Source organism: Ornithorhynchus anatinus, chromosome 5 (assembly GCF_004115215.2).
Source record: "Ornithorhynchus anatinus isolate Pmale09 chromosome 5, mOrnAna1.pri.v4, whole genome shotgun sequence".
Classification (NCBI taxonomy): Eukaryota; Metazoa; Chordata; class Mammalia; order Monotremata; family Ornithorhynchidae; genus Ornithorhynchus; species Ornithorhynchus anatinus.
The window spans coordinates 46293928-46311917 of NC_041732.1; the positions used below are offsets into that span (position 1 = coordinate 46293928).

Sequence of the window (17990 nt, forward strand, 5' to 3'; positions counted from 1 at the left end):
TCGAGAGCCCTAAAGCCTCAAGTTCAAATCTCAGGTTGAACCTGGATATACTATCTTACCTTTAGCCACTCATCTAAATGCTGCATTTCAATTTCTTCCCTTTAGGGGAAACAAACTATAGCAATGCACTACTAGATGAAAAATATACATCTCTGAGAGGTCACCAAGTGAATTACTTTGAGAAACACTATTAATGTGGATGCATATAAATCAGAGATAGCAGTGCGGGACAGCATTATCGAATGAAAAAGCAAGAAGAGACCTGAAGAAATCTCTGTATTAAGACTTGATGACTTTGCTTAAAGAATTCCAGAGGTGGCAATTTTTCAGCTTTAAAGACAAACCACTCTAGTATTTAATCAGCTGTACGAGAATCCAAATATTCTCTTTTCTCTAACAGTACTCTCTGGCTGCAAGTAAAATCTATTTCCACTCATTCTTTTCTCTTTCAATAGAGAGAAGAGACTAATCAGAATCCTCACAATAACCCTTCAGACATTTAAAGATAACCAAGCCATTCCAGAGCCCTTCCTTCTCCAGATTACACAATTATACTTCTTTGAATAATCTACTCTCTCTTCCCTTACTAGTTTTTGTGCTTTTCCTCTATTCCCCTGTCCATTTTCTCCTTTTAAAAATGCAGGGGCCAAGAGTGAACCCTCAACTGAGGGTTGAGTAAGGCATCAGGAAGATCTGGCATGGACACCTTGCCATTCTGGCTGGTGCAGCAGCTTCTGCTGTGTGATGATGGTACTCCCAGGTCCCAAGGTCACCTCCGCTTTCCAAAACCACAGCCACCACCTCTGGCCAATCCTCTCCCAGCTTTTCTGACCCAAGCAGCAAGGGTACATTGAAAAGTCCAGTTCATTGGTGTAAGTCTCTGAAGCCGTAGCACTGTAGCCCCAGAAGTGACTGAAGCAACCGTAGCTCCATTTGTGAGCCTGGTAGGAACAATGCCACTTACTCCATACAGTTCAACATTTTTGGGTACCCATAACCAGCATGAATGCATCAGTAAAATTAAATGGCTCTGTATCTGCATTCCTGACATGTGCCATTTTTACTCTGGCTAATATATCCCATCATTCTTGAAACAGGATTTACAATCAGTTTCTAGCCCACTATGACTCCATGGCCTGTTTTTTCACAAGTCTTTTTTCCGCCCTGACAGCACTCACTAGATGTCTGTGGGGTTTATTTTTTTGTCCCAAATTGGACCATTTTGTCCTTCAATTTTCTTATGGTTTTGACAAAGCATTTCTCTAATGCTTCTCAAGTGCATAATAATTTTAACCCCACCTAAATTACACTACATCTGCATATCTAATGATAATGCGCTCAAATCCTTAATTCAAATCATTGTTAAAGAGGAATATAAACTAATTCCAGGACTGTCCATTTTTTTTTTTTTTTAACAACCGTCACTTCAGTCTAGCAGGTTGTCACTGAATCATTAACATGCAATTGTTCGTCCATTTATGCCATTTCTTCTGATTTGCTGATGAAATCCATGCGAAACAAAATCAAAAGGTTTACTGAAATCTAGGTAATGTATATATGGACATCTCTACTCTCATGAAAGAAAATTAAATTGGACTGTCATAATTTTCTCTTCACAAAATCTTACTGACTGCCAATCTAAACCAGTGCTAATAATTATAACTGTGGTGTTCGTCAAATGCTTACTATGTGCCAGGCACCGAACTAAGGACTGGGGTGGATACAAAATAATCATGTCAGACACTGCCTCCATCTCACATCGGTTAGGTTTTTGAAAACAGATTGATTCATAAATCAAAGCCATTTGCCTTGAGAGCTGAAAGTGCTAAGCAAGAATTGAAAGTACCAGGATGAACTAGTAGTATCTTTCTTAGAAGATGCCTTGAAATAGAAGCAATATCCCATGTGGAGGAGGAAGTGGAGGACTACCTTTTAAAATAATTACCATCTTTGGAGGATTTTATTTTCATTTGATTTTTTTCTTTTAGAGAAGCAAGTTTTATCTGTGGATTTGCACCTCTGAAGAGTAAAAGGAAGGATATCTCAAATGCTATTACAACAAAGAGAGCAAATGGAAAAACAGTCAGACTGAAATGTAGGAAACACTCATGAAATGAGATTTCAAGAGGACTAGGAACAAGGAGAAACGGATGGGACTGTTAATGGAGTTCTTTTAAAATACATATGCACATTTTTCTCAATGGTATTTGTTAGTGCTTACTATGTGCCAGGCACAAGCACTAGGGTAGACACAAAATAATAGGGTCGGACACAGTTCCCTTCCCACATAGAGTTCAGTCTTAATCCCCAATTTATAGGTCAGGAAACTGAAACTCAGAGAAGTTAAGTGATTTGCCCAAGGTCACACAGCAGACAAATGGCAGAGTCAGGAAGGATTAGAACCCAGGTCCTCTGACTCCCAGGCCCGTGCTCTTTCTATTAGACCATGTCAGACTTGCTTCTATTTTCACGTAGAAATAGGTAGAGACACACAAAGGTAGTCAGACTTCGTTAAGAAGGGTACAGAGAAAAATATCTGTCAAAAAAGGGGGCCGAAATTTGATGTGCTAACATTTAAAAACAAAATTGGACATATGGTCAAATCACCTCACTTTTATCTTTCAATAGCTGGGGATTCAATTACAATCTATCTGATAAGATCGTTATTAAAAATCACACCTTAGCAGGTATATGTGAATCTACTGCTTTTTAAGTAAGTCTCATCTGAAAATGGAGGCTAACCTTGATATTTTGATAAAGTTCTGAATAGGCTGGTTAAGCCAGGAGGCCCTAGAAAGTGGGGTTAGAATAAAATAAAACTTGGTTGGGTCGGCCCGGATTTGGACAGTTTTCTATACTCCATTCTTAAAAGTTCCCCTTTCCTTCCCCCCCGCCCCCCCCAACCTTTTAATTTGTAGATTTCAGGGTAGGGAACTGCAAAAGGTACTCCTGGTTATGTTTGGCTTTTCTTTCATGTGTAATTGTTCCAGTGGGATGAGGAAACTACAAGCTACAGAAATGTGCCTGCAAGCCAATTTCATAAAGATTGAAAAGAGGATATTTACAATTACTTGAAAACATTTAAAAAATTGGGATTGGTATATCACTGAGCATGGAGCCAAAATTTTTTTTAAAAAGTCAGTGGAATACTGCTACACAGTTTTACCTACAAGTGGGGTGAAAATGATCAACTGCTCAAAACAAAAGTATGTAGAATAGTTAAACATTCCACTGATTAACCTCAAGAAAAAAACTATCATATAGTGGTTTATAGTAAAATTCCAAATTACATAATTTTAGAAAACATGAATATGCCAAGATATAGAACGCATGCAAAAGGTGTATATGAGTACCCTCCCCTCCTCCCACTGCACCCCGGCCACAGGCTTCCAAGTCCTGAGAATTGGTGGTTGCCCTCTAAGTTGCAATTTGTCAAGTTTGTCAAGCTAAATTTAACCTATATTCTCCAGGAGGGTAATTGGAAGAAGAAAGCCTCAAATATGGAAGAAACAGTAATCATTATTGCAAAAGCCTTAAAGCTTTTAAGTCTGACCTGAAACTTGTAAGCAGCACTTTTCAGGTTCATATATGATTCTGCCTACTAAAAAAATTGGAATCAACTGCCCTTGGTATAGGATAAAGTAAAATGGGAAAAGTTGGAAACTCCACAAAGTTAAATAAAACTATACCATTTTCTTCCCTACATGAAAACACGCTCACTCTTTCAGGTAAGACAATTTGGAGAAGATTTTTTTCTCCCCTTCAACAGAAAAATTCTTTAGCATTTTCTGGATTGCATGTTAGACTGATGCTTTAAAAATCTGTAATGATGTTACCCTGTACAAACCTTAAAGGGAGATTCTCCAAAGGCCACTTCAGTGTAAAATCCAGAAAAATTATGGGCCATGATTTTTGTACAAGCAGGGGATTGTTGCCATGAGGTTCTGTCCATGTGTGGGCTTTCTAGTTAGCCCAGAAGTTGACACAATTGACATCTGCTGCCCAAGGGTAATGGCAGTCCCATGTTTCCCTCATCCTCTAACTGGACTTGGGGTCAGCAAAGAAACCACCCAGGGTAGCAGTGGTGTGGAAAACATAGATATATCTGAAATGATGCCCATCAGAAAAATGGACAAAATTACAAAGGCATTTTTGGTGGTGGACCTGACAGCAGCACTAATGATATGTGGCTCCAAAAACACTGATCCCCACTTAGGTTTGCTCAATGCAGTTTTAGGGTCAGAATGGATTTTTCTAACAAAAAATTATCTTTGAAAAACAAACTTACTCTTCACAGGGGAAAATTAAATGTATGTTGTTTTAAAAAAGCAATCTCTAATATATTCAAGTCCATTCTCATGAACTGAGCAGGTCAGGGGCCAGCTAATACTCAGATGGGAGACTGAGTGTTGTGGCACTCAGTGTGTCATGAGGCAGGGAGTTGGGCTAGAGGAATGTGAGACAGGTTCTAAGTTTATTCAAATAACTAAATGACATAACTAAAGCTTCTTTTTCTTCTCCTTCCCCTATCAGTTACTACTATTGATAGAATAACAGTAATAATAATTATGGTATTTGTTAAGGACTTTCTATGGGCCAGGCACTTTAGTAAGCATTGGGAGGAATACAAGCAAATCAGGTTGCACCAGTCCCTGGTCCCACAGGGGGCTCACAGTCTTAATTCCCATTTTATAGATGAGGTAACTGAAGCCCAGAGAAGTGAAATGACTTGCCCAGGGTCACACAGCAGACAAGTGGCGGAGCTGGGATTAGAACCCAGGATCTTCTGACTCCCAGTCCCATGCTCTATTCACTAGGCCACGCTGCTTCTTGTCAGGTTCGAGTTAAAATTTTAAAATTCCAAGTGATTTGAAGAACACCTTCACAGTAACTTGAGAGTGCTGCGAAAATACATGCCACAGTGCCTGTTCTTTAACTGAACGACTGTAACCTGTATTTTAATTTGAAAATCAACAAAACCCATTTTGATGCCACTCAAGTGTCAATACCTTGTATTTGGTGTTTGCAGGGATGTTAGTTTTCCAGCGGACCGTGTAGTAGCGGGAATCTGTGATCTTCTGGTGCTTTGGCAGAGAGTTGTCCGCCCACGTGATCCTTATGGTATCATGGCTCAATATGGAAGCCTGAACTCCCACCGGTGGCATCATGGGGGTGGGATCTGGCACTGGAGTGTATGGAGCATTAATAACAAATAAATCAACTTCAGAAGTATCTAAGAGGTTGATGGGGGTGGGGGGCAGAGCAGTGTATTTTAATTAAAAAAAAGGGGAGAGGTGGTGTTTAATGTAAACAAAAACAAAAGGAGAAATGCAAGGTAATATAATGGAATGGAAAGTGAGAAATGAGAAAGAGAGAAAGAGAGAACCAAGAGTTAATAGTTAACATAACTAATTTTTTTTTAAAATCACTCCATCTGTATTCCTTAAGGCAAATATGCAGAAAAAAAGACTTACGGTGCTCTGTTCAACCACTCACACACCTGCTTCATTCAACGACAGTAAATCTTAATATGTTTCTGTGACATAATCCAAAATGTTTTTTTCCTTAAATATTTGTCAAATGTTCCTCCCTCTAAAACAGGAAATTCCCAAAAGAAACATCTAGATCTGACCTCCAATAATCTGGACCAAAGAGGATTCCAGAAAAGAGATGACTCAAACCCTATCTCCAGGGGGCAGGAGGGGAATACTGGAAACCACCCTCTCCATTCCTCTTCTTTCTCAAAGTTTACCGGATGTTTGCAGCAACTGTCATGGATGTCCACAGCAGCCAAACTCAAGCTATGGAGAACGGCTGAGGCTGCAGAATAGTTCTGCCTCATTAAAGAGAAAGTGAGGATTTTGCATCTCCTCTGCCCCTTTTCCAGTCCACTCTACTTCACCCTACCCAATTTGGTGTTGCCACAGAGGCACTACTGAGGAGAAGCAAGAGGAAGGAATGATGGAACTGTCTTTAGCCTCATGGTCCAATCCACTTTCTCCATTCCTCCAGAACCAGAAGCACAGAGAAGGTGACTTGGGGTTCTCTTTCTGTAATCTTTCCTCCGCTGAGCCACAGGTCACTGTTCCGTGTTCGCCAATGCAGTCAGAAACCACAAATTAGCAGAAAGTTTGATCTTGTTCACTTTTCTACTATCTAAAATGGAGTAGTTATTTCAGCTGCTTTTGATTTTCAAAATCTGAAGTCACAATAGATCTGTTTATCACAAGATTGAAGCATTGATTTAATAAGTCACTTTGAAAGATATCACACAGCAAGATCTAAAAGCATCATAGGAGATTGCATATATTAAAATCAGTGTCTTCATAAAGGTGATTACCTTACATACTGACCTAGAGCTCATTTAGCCACAGAAAAAGGAGTCTGTGTTGCAAGAACTGAATTTTTCGCAAAAATTATTGGAAGACCATTTTTTCCACTTCCAATAATTGTGGAATTTGTTAAGCATTTACTATTTGCCAAGCACTGTGCTAAGCACTGGGATAGAAGATAATCAGAACAGGGAGTTTCACAGGAAAGTTCCTAGGAATCAACCTTTTAATTTTAACTAGACATGGAGCGCTTTAAAGCTTCTAAAGAAATGACAGTTTTCTTAATTGATGTATTTATTAAGCACTTAATATGAGCCAAGAGCTGTTTTAAGCACTGGGCTAGATTCAAGATAATTAGGTTATTCCCAGTCCTTGTCCTACCTGTGGCTCACAGTCTATGTAAGATGGATAGCAGGTATTTAATCCCCATTTTACAGATGAGGAAACTGAGCTACAGAAAACTTTGGTGCTGTGCACAAGGTCACAGAGCAAGGAAATGCCAGGGGTGAGATTAGAACCCAGGCTCTCTGGCTCCCAGGCCTGTGCTCTTTCCAATAGGCCACGTTGTTTCCATGGTCCTTAAAAAGAGGATCATAATTCTTACATTGTTTTTAAATTTACCACTTAAAGCATTTTTTAAAAAATAAACTATACATTGTAAAGCACAGAAAATGGGATTAGAATAGACTGAAAAACATTGGATAAGACTGATACCAACATCTCAAAGAACATGGTGACAAAATTATAAAAGTGTGCCCCCACTTTATTAGGAGTGTTCTTCTTGCTTAAAGCTAAGAGGTTACATTGGAGAAAATAATATTGCTAAACTCATATTTTAATTTTAAATGACTACAAGACATAAGTATAGTAAGATCAAAAGTTGCATTTAAATTTACCTAATTTAACTTGGCACAGAATTCCCTTTATGATTGCTTTTCAAAGATGTGAAAGTAAATTATCTACCTGTCTTTATTTTAATTTAGGTAAGTGCTCAGTACTGTGCCCTGCACAGAGTAAGTGCTCAATAAATAGCACTGATGGACTTCCTTAGTTGTAATGCTTTCTATGAAAAAAAAACTTCAAAAAAAAAATGTGAGGTTCAAGAAACGTTATTTTAAACTGAAAAGGATACATCTGGCTTCAAGGACATTTCAAATGCATTTTGGGGGAGACCACTGTTTTAATTTGGCTCTCTTTGACTCAATCACTTTGAAAAAAGAAACCTACAAGCCTTTAAAAATACTTTCACTAATCCAACCAATTCATATTAATTAAAAACAGGTACAGTAAGGAACCCAGCATTATTTGTATTTCATTGTCTGCACCTTTATTGGGGAATCACAAATCCACTGAACTAAACTGTTTTATTCAAGAGACAATCACTTTTCAATTTCCTAACTACACAAAGACAGAAATCCAAACAGAAAATAACAGTGCATACCAAGAAGTTTTAACGTGATCAGCAATTTGAAATATGAAAACATCAAAGTAGTAAGTCAAATTTTACCCATTATGTGATTCTGACAACTATTATGAGAGATTTAGGTAAACTATTTCCTCTGCCTTTTGAATTCAAGAAGCAAGGATTATGGGTGGAAAAGTGTACCTTACCTGTATGAGGCCTGGTCACTGCACTTTCATAGAGTGGGATTCCTTCACCAACATTGTTAAATGCTTTGAGGGTTATGACATAATGGGAGCTTGGATCTGAAAGGCCAATGTACAAAAATGAAATGAATGCAAAGAATGCAGGTGACAGAAAAATCGGATATCTGAGAAAGTTAGAACAACAAGATTGAAGAGAAAATGGAATATTCTTGGCTAGAACTTGTCTCAAAAATTACAATTTTTCCCACTTAAAACACTTATTTCACTTCATCTCCAACCTTGGGAAAATTATGTTGATAGGGAAGGAACGGTTTCATAATTCTTTGGGACTCTTTAGATGAAGAACTCATATAACTGCTACTTTGCTGAAATATCCACAAACACCTCTCTTGCTAAAGGCCTTCTGCTTGAGTGGCTTTAGAAATGAAACACCAGACGGCTAGTTATCACAAGGAAATTTTTATATAGCCAAGAACAGCTTGTATAAATGATGGAAGACATTCCAGAACTGAACCAATTTCCTTCTTAGAATGTTGTTTTTTGGGATGGATACATGTTCTTTTTTCAAAAGTAACATCCAATTCTACCTCTTAGAACTGGGGTGGGCAATTATTTTGAGACGTGCAGAGGGCCATTTCCCACTTTACCCTTCCCGGTCATGGAAGGATGGAAGCCACGGAAAGAGAAAACAGAGGGCTTTCTCCCGAGCTCTGAACTAACCACCATAACCATAACCATGGATTCAGGGAGTGTGTATCTCTGTCCCATCTCCCCACCCCTCTGCTGTTAGAAACTGAGGGCAACTGTTCCATTGAAAATCTTTAGCATTTCTCCAGAGTCTACTCTTACATCAGATTTCTTACCTAAATTTTCAATGGTGTAATAACGTTGCTTATAATCCACTTTAATCGTCTGTGCATGAGGGCTGCCAATGCCGTATCCTATAGCATATCCTCTCACTACAATGTTCTGATTTTCAGGAGGAGTCCAGCTCACTACAATACTAGTAACAAGGGGGCGGACGTGAAGGGAACTTGGCACTTCAGGAACCCGACTTTCTGTTAAGAAAAAGAAAAGATTCCAAAAAGCAAAAAAAGTGATTTATCTTTAAAATACTTATCTAAGGGAAATGACATAATCCTAAACAAACTAATTTCAAACTATTTAAAAAACACGTACAGTTGCTTCCAAGTGTCCAAACAAATCATCCAAACAAATCATCCATCTACACCCTAAGAAATGGGAGACTGCTTTTTAATTTGGTTTACAGATTTAATACTTCAGTGACAGAACCAACCAGCTGTCCAAAATATGAATGCCGAAGTGTCTGGCTCCCAGCAGCTTAGCCAAGAAATGTAGTAGAATTGAATGTGGAAATGGAAACTGCAAGTCAAAATGATAAATTTCCCCAAACAGTTTTTTATTACTAGAAAGACCAAGGAAACATAGCTTAGTAAAGAGAGCAAATGAGTGCTCTACAATGTACCGATGTAGATTTCTACAGCTCTTCTTCGATAAGCTTACACTATGACCAATGCTTTCTATATAGACATCAATCTATTGCCATTTCTTTTCACTAAATTTTATTTGCAAACTGATGGATATATGTTGATAAGAGATTTTGCCTTCTGTATTTTATTTTCATATTGAGGCTGCACAACCTATAATTATGGAAGGGATACAGGAACAATAATCTATACTTCAGTTATTCCCTCAATTCCCTTCCAAAATAGAGGCCAAGATTCTCTCTTTGCACCTTCTAAAATTTCACTTTGGAGAAAGTTAGTTCATTATAGGATGAAAAGATACATGATCTAATCTGCTTTCTTTACAAATGAAAAATGCAGCAGAAATAAAAAAAGTGACAAGCATATAGGTAAAGACTTCAATCTGATATTTTTAGAATAAATTGATCAATCATATTTATTTAGTGTAAATCCATTCCTTCCTCTCCATCCAAACTGCTACCACAATGATCCAAGCAGTTATATCCCACCTGGACTTCTGAATCATCCTCTTCACTGACTTCCCTGCCTCCTTCCTCTCCCCTCTGTGACCTGGATCATTATTCTAAAAAAAACTTCAGTCCACATCTTCCCTTCCTCAAGAACTTCCAATGGTTGCCCATCCCTCTCCACATCGAACAGAAACTCCTTACCATTAGCTTTCAGACACTCAATCAGCTTTCACCCGCCTTTCTTACCTCACTGACCTACTACAACACACACATTCTGCTCCACTACTTCTAAGTTACTCACCGTACCTTGATCGCATCTGTCTCACCACTGATTCCTTGTCCATGTCCTCCCACTAGTCTGGAATTGCCTTCCTCTTCATATCTGACAGACCACTACTCATTATCTTCAAAGCCCTACTAAAATAATATTTCCAAGAGTCCTTCCCTGCCTAACCTCTCCCATCTTGGATTTGTGGCCCACAGATATTTGATATTTGCTCCATCCTCAACCCCACAGCACCTATGTGCATATCTTTAAATTATATCTTATAAATTGTTCATATTAATGTCTTTCTCCCCCTCTAGACTGGAAGCTCGTTACAGGCAGGGAACATTTCTGCTAATTATTATACTCTTCCAAGCGCTTTGTACCATGCCCTGCACATAGTAAGCACTCAAGAAAAACCATGGATTAATTGATCGATCTCACCCTCTTCACCACCTACACCGTTAGGTGTATACCCCTTAAGTACTTTTATACTCACTTCAGCACCATAGCACTTTAGTACATGTCCTCATACTCAGCCGCTTCCCCATCTGTAATTTATTTTATTTTATGTCTCCCATCGAGACTAACCTCTTTATTGGCATGGATCATTTGTGGGCAGGAAACGTTTTTGCAAACTCCATTGCATTTCATTCTTCCCAAGAACTTACTATTCATTCATTCATTCATTCAATAGTATTTATTGAGCGCTTACTATGTGCAGAGCACTGTACTAAGCGCTTGGGATGAACAAGTCGGCAACAGATAGAGACAGTCCCTGCCGTTTGACGGGCTTACAGTCTAATCGGGGGAGACGGACAGACAAGAACAATGGCACTAAACAGCATCAAGGGGAAGAACATCTCGTAAAAACTACAGTGCTCTGCACACAGTAAGTACTAAATAAATACCATTGACTAAGTAATGATTTGAGGAGATGTACAAGCATCCTAGTAAGGCAGAAAGTCCTTTACTTAAAATGTTTTGAGTTAACAGCCCTTACAGTATTTCTAAATTTTAACCCTTTTTCAGGTTTACCAAACACCAGTTTCGACCATGATTATTATTATTAGTCAGGGAGGCAGCATGGTGTAGTAGATAGAGCACGGGCCTGGGAGTCAGAATATCATGGGTTCTAATCCTGACCCTGCCATTTATCTGCTATGTGACCTTGGGAAAGTCACTTCACTTTTCTGTGTCTCAGTGACCTCATCCGTAAAATGGAGATTGAGACTGTGAGCCCCATGTGGGACAGGGACTGGGTCCAACTTGATTAACTTGTATCTACCCCAGCACTTAGAACAGTGATTGGCACATATAAGCGCTTTTAAGTACCACCACATTTATTATCATTACTATTACTATTAATAATAATAATAAACTCCATTATGACACCTTTTTTTTTGGTGCGGAAGAGTTGGTGAGAAAATGGGGGAGTGATTTTAAAAGCTACATTGGGGAAAAAAGGATAGAGAGAGTGGAGAGGAAAATTCTGAGGTGGAGGTGAGGGTGCCAGAGTGAGAGGGTATGGTTACCTGATCACCAGCCTGAAGAAACCACAAAAGGTTAGTATTTCCATTTAACTTCCAATGAAGTAATCAATTATTCAGTTTACTGTACTATGTGCCTTGGAAAGTATACTACATTATTAGACATGATCCCCGTTTTTAAGGAGTTTAAAGCCTGACAGAGTTAGCTAACCCCTCTGATAACATTAATTCAATACTATTATTACAGTACTCATCTATTATTGATTGAATCCACAATTTCTGATCATTTTGGCAAAAACAGGATATACATCTTTTTGTGCGTGAACCAATGCCCTCAGTGCTCCACCCCTTTATAACACTCTTCCTCTGAGAAAACTGAAACATTCCCATTGCTTTGATTTTTCTATTTAAGATGCAGTTTTCATGGACCAATGATGTCACAAATCTGAGGACTGCCTGAAATCTGTGTTTTGCTTTCAAAACAAATTTTTCTGATGGAAGTGATTTTTGGTTGACATTTTCCCACCAGGAAAACTATACCTTACAAATAAATATCCTTTACATTACTTAGAAAATTGAGCAAAGCACAGTTTTAAAATGAAAATACAACTGATTTTACTATTTTTGAGGAGAGAAATAAAATACAACATGACAATCTCAAAATGAGGTAATAATAACATTAATAATAATTTCAATGGTACATGTTAAGCGCTTAGTATGTGCCAAGCACTGTTCTGAGTACTGGAGTAGATACAAATTAATTAGGTTGGACACAGTCCCTGTCCCACATGGAGCTCACACTCTTAACACCCATTTTAAAAATGAGGTAACTGAGACCCGGAGGAGTTAAGTGACCTGCTCAAGGTCACAAAGCAATCGTGTGGCAGAGCAGGGATAACATCATGGTCTATGAAACTCAAGCCATGTAACCAAATAATGAGCCTATGCTATGATTTACTAATCAAATTCAAACGTTAAATGAGTTTATTAAAATTTGAAACTCCAGCCTAATTATAAAGAAGTATATTATATCTGGTTGGCTGAAAATTACTTCCAACTTTATTTAAACAGCTGGTAATCAAAGTGAAAATGGCTTCATTTTATTAGCATTATGTTTTCAGCCCAGAAGGGCTTATAGCAGATGTAAAATATTTCAAATAGAAGATAAGGATGAATGTAAGCCGCAAGAAAACTTCCTCGGTACTGATGGTTTGCTTGCTGCCGCTAACGGATGCCTGGTGAACAGATAATTATTTGTCTGTCATTTGGATTTATGGTTTTAAGTCAACAGCAGGTCAATTGTAGACCACAGTTATTTAAGAGAAAAGCAATACTGGATACACTGATTGTTATTAAAGGAAATAATGATATTCCTCAAGTCACAAATGAGGATAAGGCACCGCTGGGCAGGGCCAAAGAATAGCAATAAGTGGTCACCCTATGAGAACTAACTGCTCTCTAAAAATGGCTGCCTTATATATTTGCTGATCAGCATACTCAACTGGTTTTGTCCAACATCCCTGAGTGGAGTAGAGGGTTCTCCCCTTGCCTTCTATTTAAGCACTCATTAATTCTTTTAATCCATCTTTCCATTCTCTAAGAATTTACCTGGTGTGAGTTTCCCCCATTATGTTTTAAGTGGCTTTTACCCCTATTGTACTTTCCTAAATAATTACTACAGTGTTCTGCAAAGAGCAGGCACTCAATAAATACTAACTGGAGTATAATGGCTTCAGCTGCTGGACACACAAAGTTAGGGGCTTCCAAATTCTCAAATTAGGTCACCTTTAAAGGCTGAAACAGACCTAGTAATGTGTCAGTAATGGCTTTGGCTCACATCTTACCATCCAGATCACTTTCAAATGTTTCTCCCGACACCCAGTCAGTGGCAGGTCCTGTACCATTGACTGTTAGGGCAGCCACTCGGAAGCTGTATTCAGTACCCCGCTCAAGACCTGTTAGTTGAACAAAATGTACAAATTAAAAATAGATCTCAGACAGGGAGCACAAAACAATCAGTACGATTCAAGAGCAATATTCAGCAAATTTGCTTTTGTAAATTAGTCTTAGGTATGCTTTTTTAAACTTCCATTTTGGTCAGTGTTTTCAAGCTTGTTTACCCTGCAACAATTCAGATTTTCACAACTACCTTATCTACCCATCACTGTGCTTACCAAAAAAAAAAATAAAAGAAAAGAAAGAAAAGAAGGGGAAACAGATGCTAAACTTGTATTGAAAGAACAAAAAAAGTTAACATTACTTGTTATACTCAGGGAAAGGGAAGTTATTGTGATGGGCAAAGAATGGTCTTATTCTCTTGTATTCTCCCACATGCTGGATCAATCAACAAATCAGTGGTGTTTACTGAGTGCTTACTGTGTTTGGGAACACTGTACTAAACACATGGAAGAAGACAATACAGTTGACAGACACAATCCCTGCCAGCAAGGAACATACAATTTAGTACTTAGTATATTGATCTGTATGCAGTAGGTAGTCAGTAAATACTACTAACAGGAAATCAAGGAACACCACAGAGAAGTGGGCAGCAGGTGCAAGGGATACAAAAAGAGTAAAGCAGTAATGATCATGTAAAGAGAGGAAGTGTTCTAAAGAATTACCCTATTATCACTGAACCGCTGTTTGGGTTTCCAGCATCCTTCTTTGAGATTCCTACAAATCTCCTTTAATATCACATTAGAGAAATAATAATAATTGTGGTATTTGTTAAGCTCTTACTATGTTCCAGGGCTTACTATGTTTAAGTCCTGGGGTAGATCCAAGGTAATCAGGTAGGACACAGCCCAACTGTTGGACTGTGTCCAACTTGATTAGCTTGGATCTAACTCCATCAATTAGAATAATGCCTGTCACACAATATGTGCATTAAAAAAAGTCCCTATCTCACATAGGACTCACAATTTTAATCCCCATTTTATAGATGAAGTAACTGAGGCACAGAGAAGTGAAGAGACTTGCCCAAGGTCAAACAGCAGACAAGTGACAGAACTGGAATTAGAATCTAGGACCTCCTGACTACCAGGCCTAAGCTCTACCCACCAAGCCATGCTGCTTTTACAGTGACTTTGTGTTTTTCATACAACAGTATAGAATCCAAATGAGATAGGTCTCAGAATAAGTTGACAATGTGATTATAATTTCACTGGTCTTTGATGAGTCTTGTTAAAGTATACCTTCAAAATTGGTTTAACAGGGTAGGAGCCTACATAGCCAAGAGTAATGATGGATTACCGATTAATAAAGTCCCCTGCTGAAAATCCAAAATATCTTCATGGATCAGATAAAATGCAAAAATCACTTACCCTCAATTAACTGAAAAAGTTGTGTTCCTCCAATGCTCTCCGTAACATCACTCTTGCGAGAGATTCTCCGGTAGCGGATCTTATATCCAGTAATTTGACCATTGTGTGTCCCTGGAGGAGGGGGCTGCCACTGAATCATGATACTCTGAGGATTAAGCATTTCATAAATCATCATTCTTCTGTATCTTCCCCGCAACCTTTACTTAAATATTACCATATATATGGAAATTAATGTAAAAAATAAGGTATATAATACCTGGGAAAGAATTTCATTAAATCGATATAATGTTAATGCTAAACAATCGTTCATTTTTGTTTTCAGGAGACTGCACTTTCATTAGGTTAGACCAGGACTCAGAAATCTGTGGCTTCTTAGTTCAATTCAGTTTATTTTGAGATGAAATATGGCTCTTAAGCATAGGGGCTCATTTGTGGACTTGGCACCATTAGAGCGATGCCATTTGCTCTGCATCCCCAGCAAAAAGCTATGCAGGAAGGTGGGTCACCCGCAACTCTACACTGGAAAGAGGCTGAAGGGGAGCCAAGATGACAGCTCCATGCCTCAACCAGGCCAAAGTGAGCCCAAGCTGTTCTCATTCCCTCATACACCTCTGCGGGGTTGTTTACCCATCCATAGTACACAGCAGCAGCACCATAACTGGCCAGCCCAGGCAGGGCCGGAAGGACACAGCTCACTCCCTCTGCATGCCACGGACAAGAACCGCCCCTGTTTCAGAACAGGGGATAAGTTCAGCTGCTGTGCTTAGTGCTGTGAGCTCTTACTGCTGCTGGCTCCCAGGCACCACAGGTTTGGGAGCAGCTAAGTCAAGCAGCAGCAAGGGCACCAAAGGGGGTTATGCTCTCATGCTGTGGATGCTAACTTCTGCTGGATAAGAACATCTGGATAAGTGTGTGGGGGGGGCGGGGAGGGTGGGGAGGGTGAAACATACACACACATGCAAACAGACACACAAGTATATAGGCAGGCACAGAGGAGAGCATTCAAGCACTGGCGATGGCGAAGAATATTAATTTGCCTCTCTCAACATCTGCTCTGCTTTTCTCAACATCCGCTCTGCTTCTCTCTCTATTCTACCACCTTCTCCCCACTAAATCTTAAACCACTGTCCCCGCTCTCCTGGAAGACCTGCCCATTAATGTTGTCTCTGCAAGACACTGAAATTCTATCCTCCAGTATTTTTCTTTTCTATTTAATAATAAAGTATCAGGCTGCTAATAATATTGGGCAGGGAATGTGTCTACCACCTCTGTTAAACTGTACTCTCCCAAGCTCTTAGTACAGTGCTCTGCATACAGTAAGCATTCAGTAAGCACACGATTGATAATTCAAAGAATTTGTTAGTGTGCAGTTATTAAAAAGTACAATCATCATGCAATTATAGTTGTATAAGTGGACCATTAATCGAAATGAGTGTTAGGTTTATAACACATTTCCTAATTTTCCCCAATTCAAATGATTAACATTGAAACAGCAAAATATTCTAAAACCACCACTGAATCCAACCTCTTGTAATTAGACATAAAAACCAAAGGCTTACCTTGGAGTTTCTCACTTCTAAGGTCAGGTTCTGTGGTGCAGCACTGGGAACTACAATTTTTTTTAAAAAAAGGAAATTTTACTTCCGGTATAAATAATTCCGATTCACAAGATTGATCATAAAAACACTACAAACACTGAATGCATAAATGTAAACCTCTCAGACAAGTACATCAATAGATATAACAACTTGATTTAAGGTGAACATATGGGAGTAAATTGATTTCCTGGGCACAGTCAAGTTTCAGCATTTTATTGATAATAATTTAGGCCATTGATCTCATCTAATGCTATGATCGTTGTAGGCAGGAAATGGATCCACCAACTCTTGTTCTATTGTACCCTCCTAGATGCTTAGTACAGTCCTCTGCATCGGTAAACACTCAATACCAATGATGATGATGATTAAATAAACCCTTTCATCTACCTCTAGAATCTATACTAACTCATCACTGCTGTATGCATTAAACCCTTACGTTTTACCTAGTGCATCAAGACCCTCCATCAGGTGGCTCTTTCCTTCCCTTCTTCATTTCCCCCTGTAGACTGTAAGCTTCTTTTTTTTATGGCATTTGTTAAACACTTATCATGTGCCAGGCACTGTACTAAGCTCTGGGGTAGACGATGATGATGATAATAATAATAATAGTTGGGGTATTTGTTAAGCACTTACTATATGCCAGGCACTGAACTACGCGCTAGGGAAGATTCAAGCTAAGTGGGTTGGACACAGTCCTTTGTCCTACATTCGGCTCCCAGTCAATCCCCATTTTACAGATGAGGAAACTGAAGCACAGAGAAGTTGAGTGATTGCACATAGTAGACAAGTGACAGAGGTGGGATTAGAACCCATGTCCTCTGACTCCCAAACCCACGCTTTTCCACTAGGTCACGCTGCTTCTTGTGGACAGGGATCATGTTTACTGACTCTTTTCTAATGTATTTTCACAGTAAGCACTCAAAAAAGGTCATTAATCGATTAAAACAGAATCATGTGGAGAGGGGTGTTTGACAAATGCTTAAATTGTAAGGTAGTGATGGGGAAGGAGCTTCATCTCCTACATCTGTTCTACTCTTCCTTGTGCTTAATACAGTGTTCACAGTAAGCACTCAATAAATATGGTTGATTGCCCTGAACACAGTAGGTTCAATACAAACTAAAGATTGTCTGATGAATTTGATGCTACTAAAGACCCATTTTGTTATTAAAATTCACAAATATACTTTCAGGATGTAACTGTCAGTCAATTATAACCCTTGCTAATAACTGCACTATCCTCAAGGTAAAATTTAAATGACTACTTAAAAAGGTGAAAAAAAATGTGAAGAATTCTTCTAGGATGATCTCCCTGATTATAGCATTTAGAGGTGTATGTCTATGTAAAGACATCTGGTGTAAATGTATACAAACACCAAAGCTAAATATTTTTCAGGCCATTGCTATGAAGTTGTTTGCA

General features: G+C 38.8%; 1 protein-coding gene across 5 annotated transcripts in view; it reads right to left on the minus strand.

Moving 5' to 3' along the window:
• The window catches only part of NEO1 (neogenin 1), a 270466-nt gene that overhangs the window by 44915 nt on the left and 207561 nt on the right, over positions 1-17990 (minus strand). For 4 of the 5 annotated variants that reach the window (XM_029065166.2, XM_029065167.2, XM_029065164.2 and 1 more), the window contains exons 12-17: positions 16535-16584; positions 14976-15120; positions 13497-13607; positions 8804-8998; positions 7944-8039; positions 5010-5233 (exon numbers count right to left, since the gene is read on the minus strand). In XM_029065166.2, the coding sequence (XP_028920999.1) occupies positions 5010-5233; positions 7944-8039; positions 8804-8998; positions 13497-13607; positions 14976-15120; positions 16535-16584 (821 nt within the window). The remainder of the gene's footprint in view (positions 1-5009; positions 5234-7943; positions 8040-8803; positions 8999-13496; positions 13608-14975; positions 15121-16534; positions 16585-17990) is intronic. The other variant, XM_029065165.2, reaches the window with a different exon arrangement.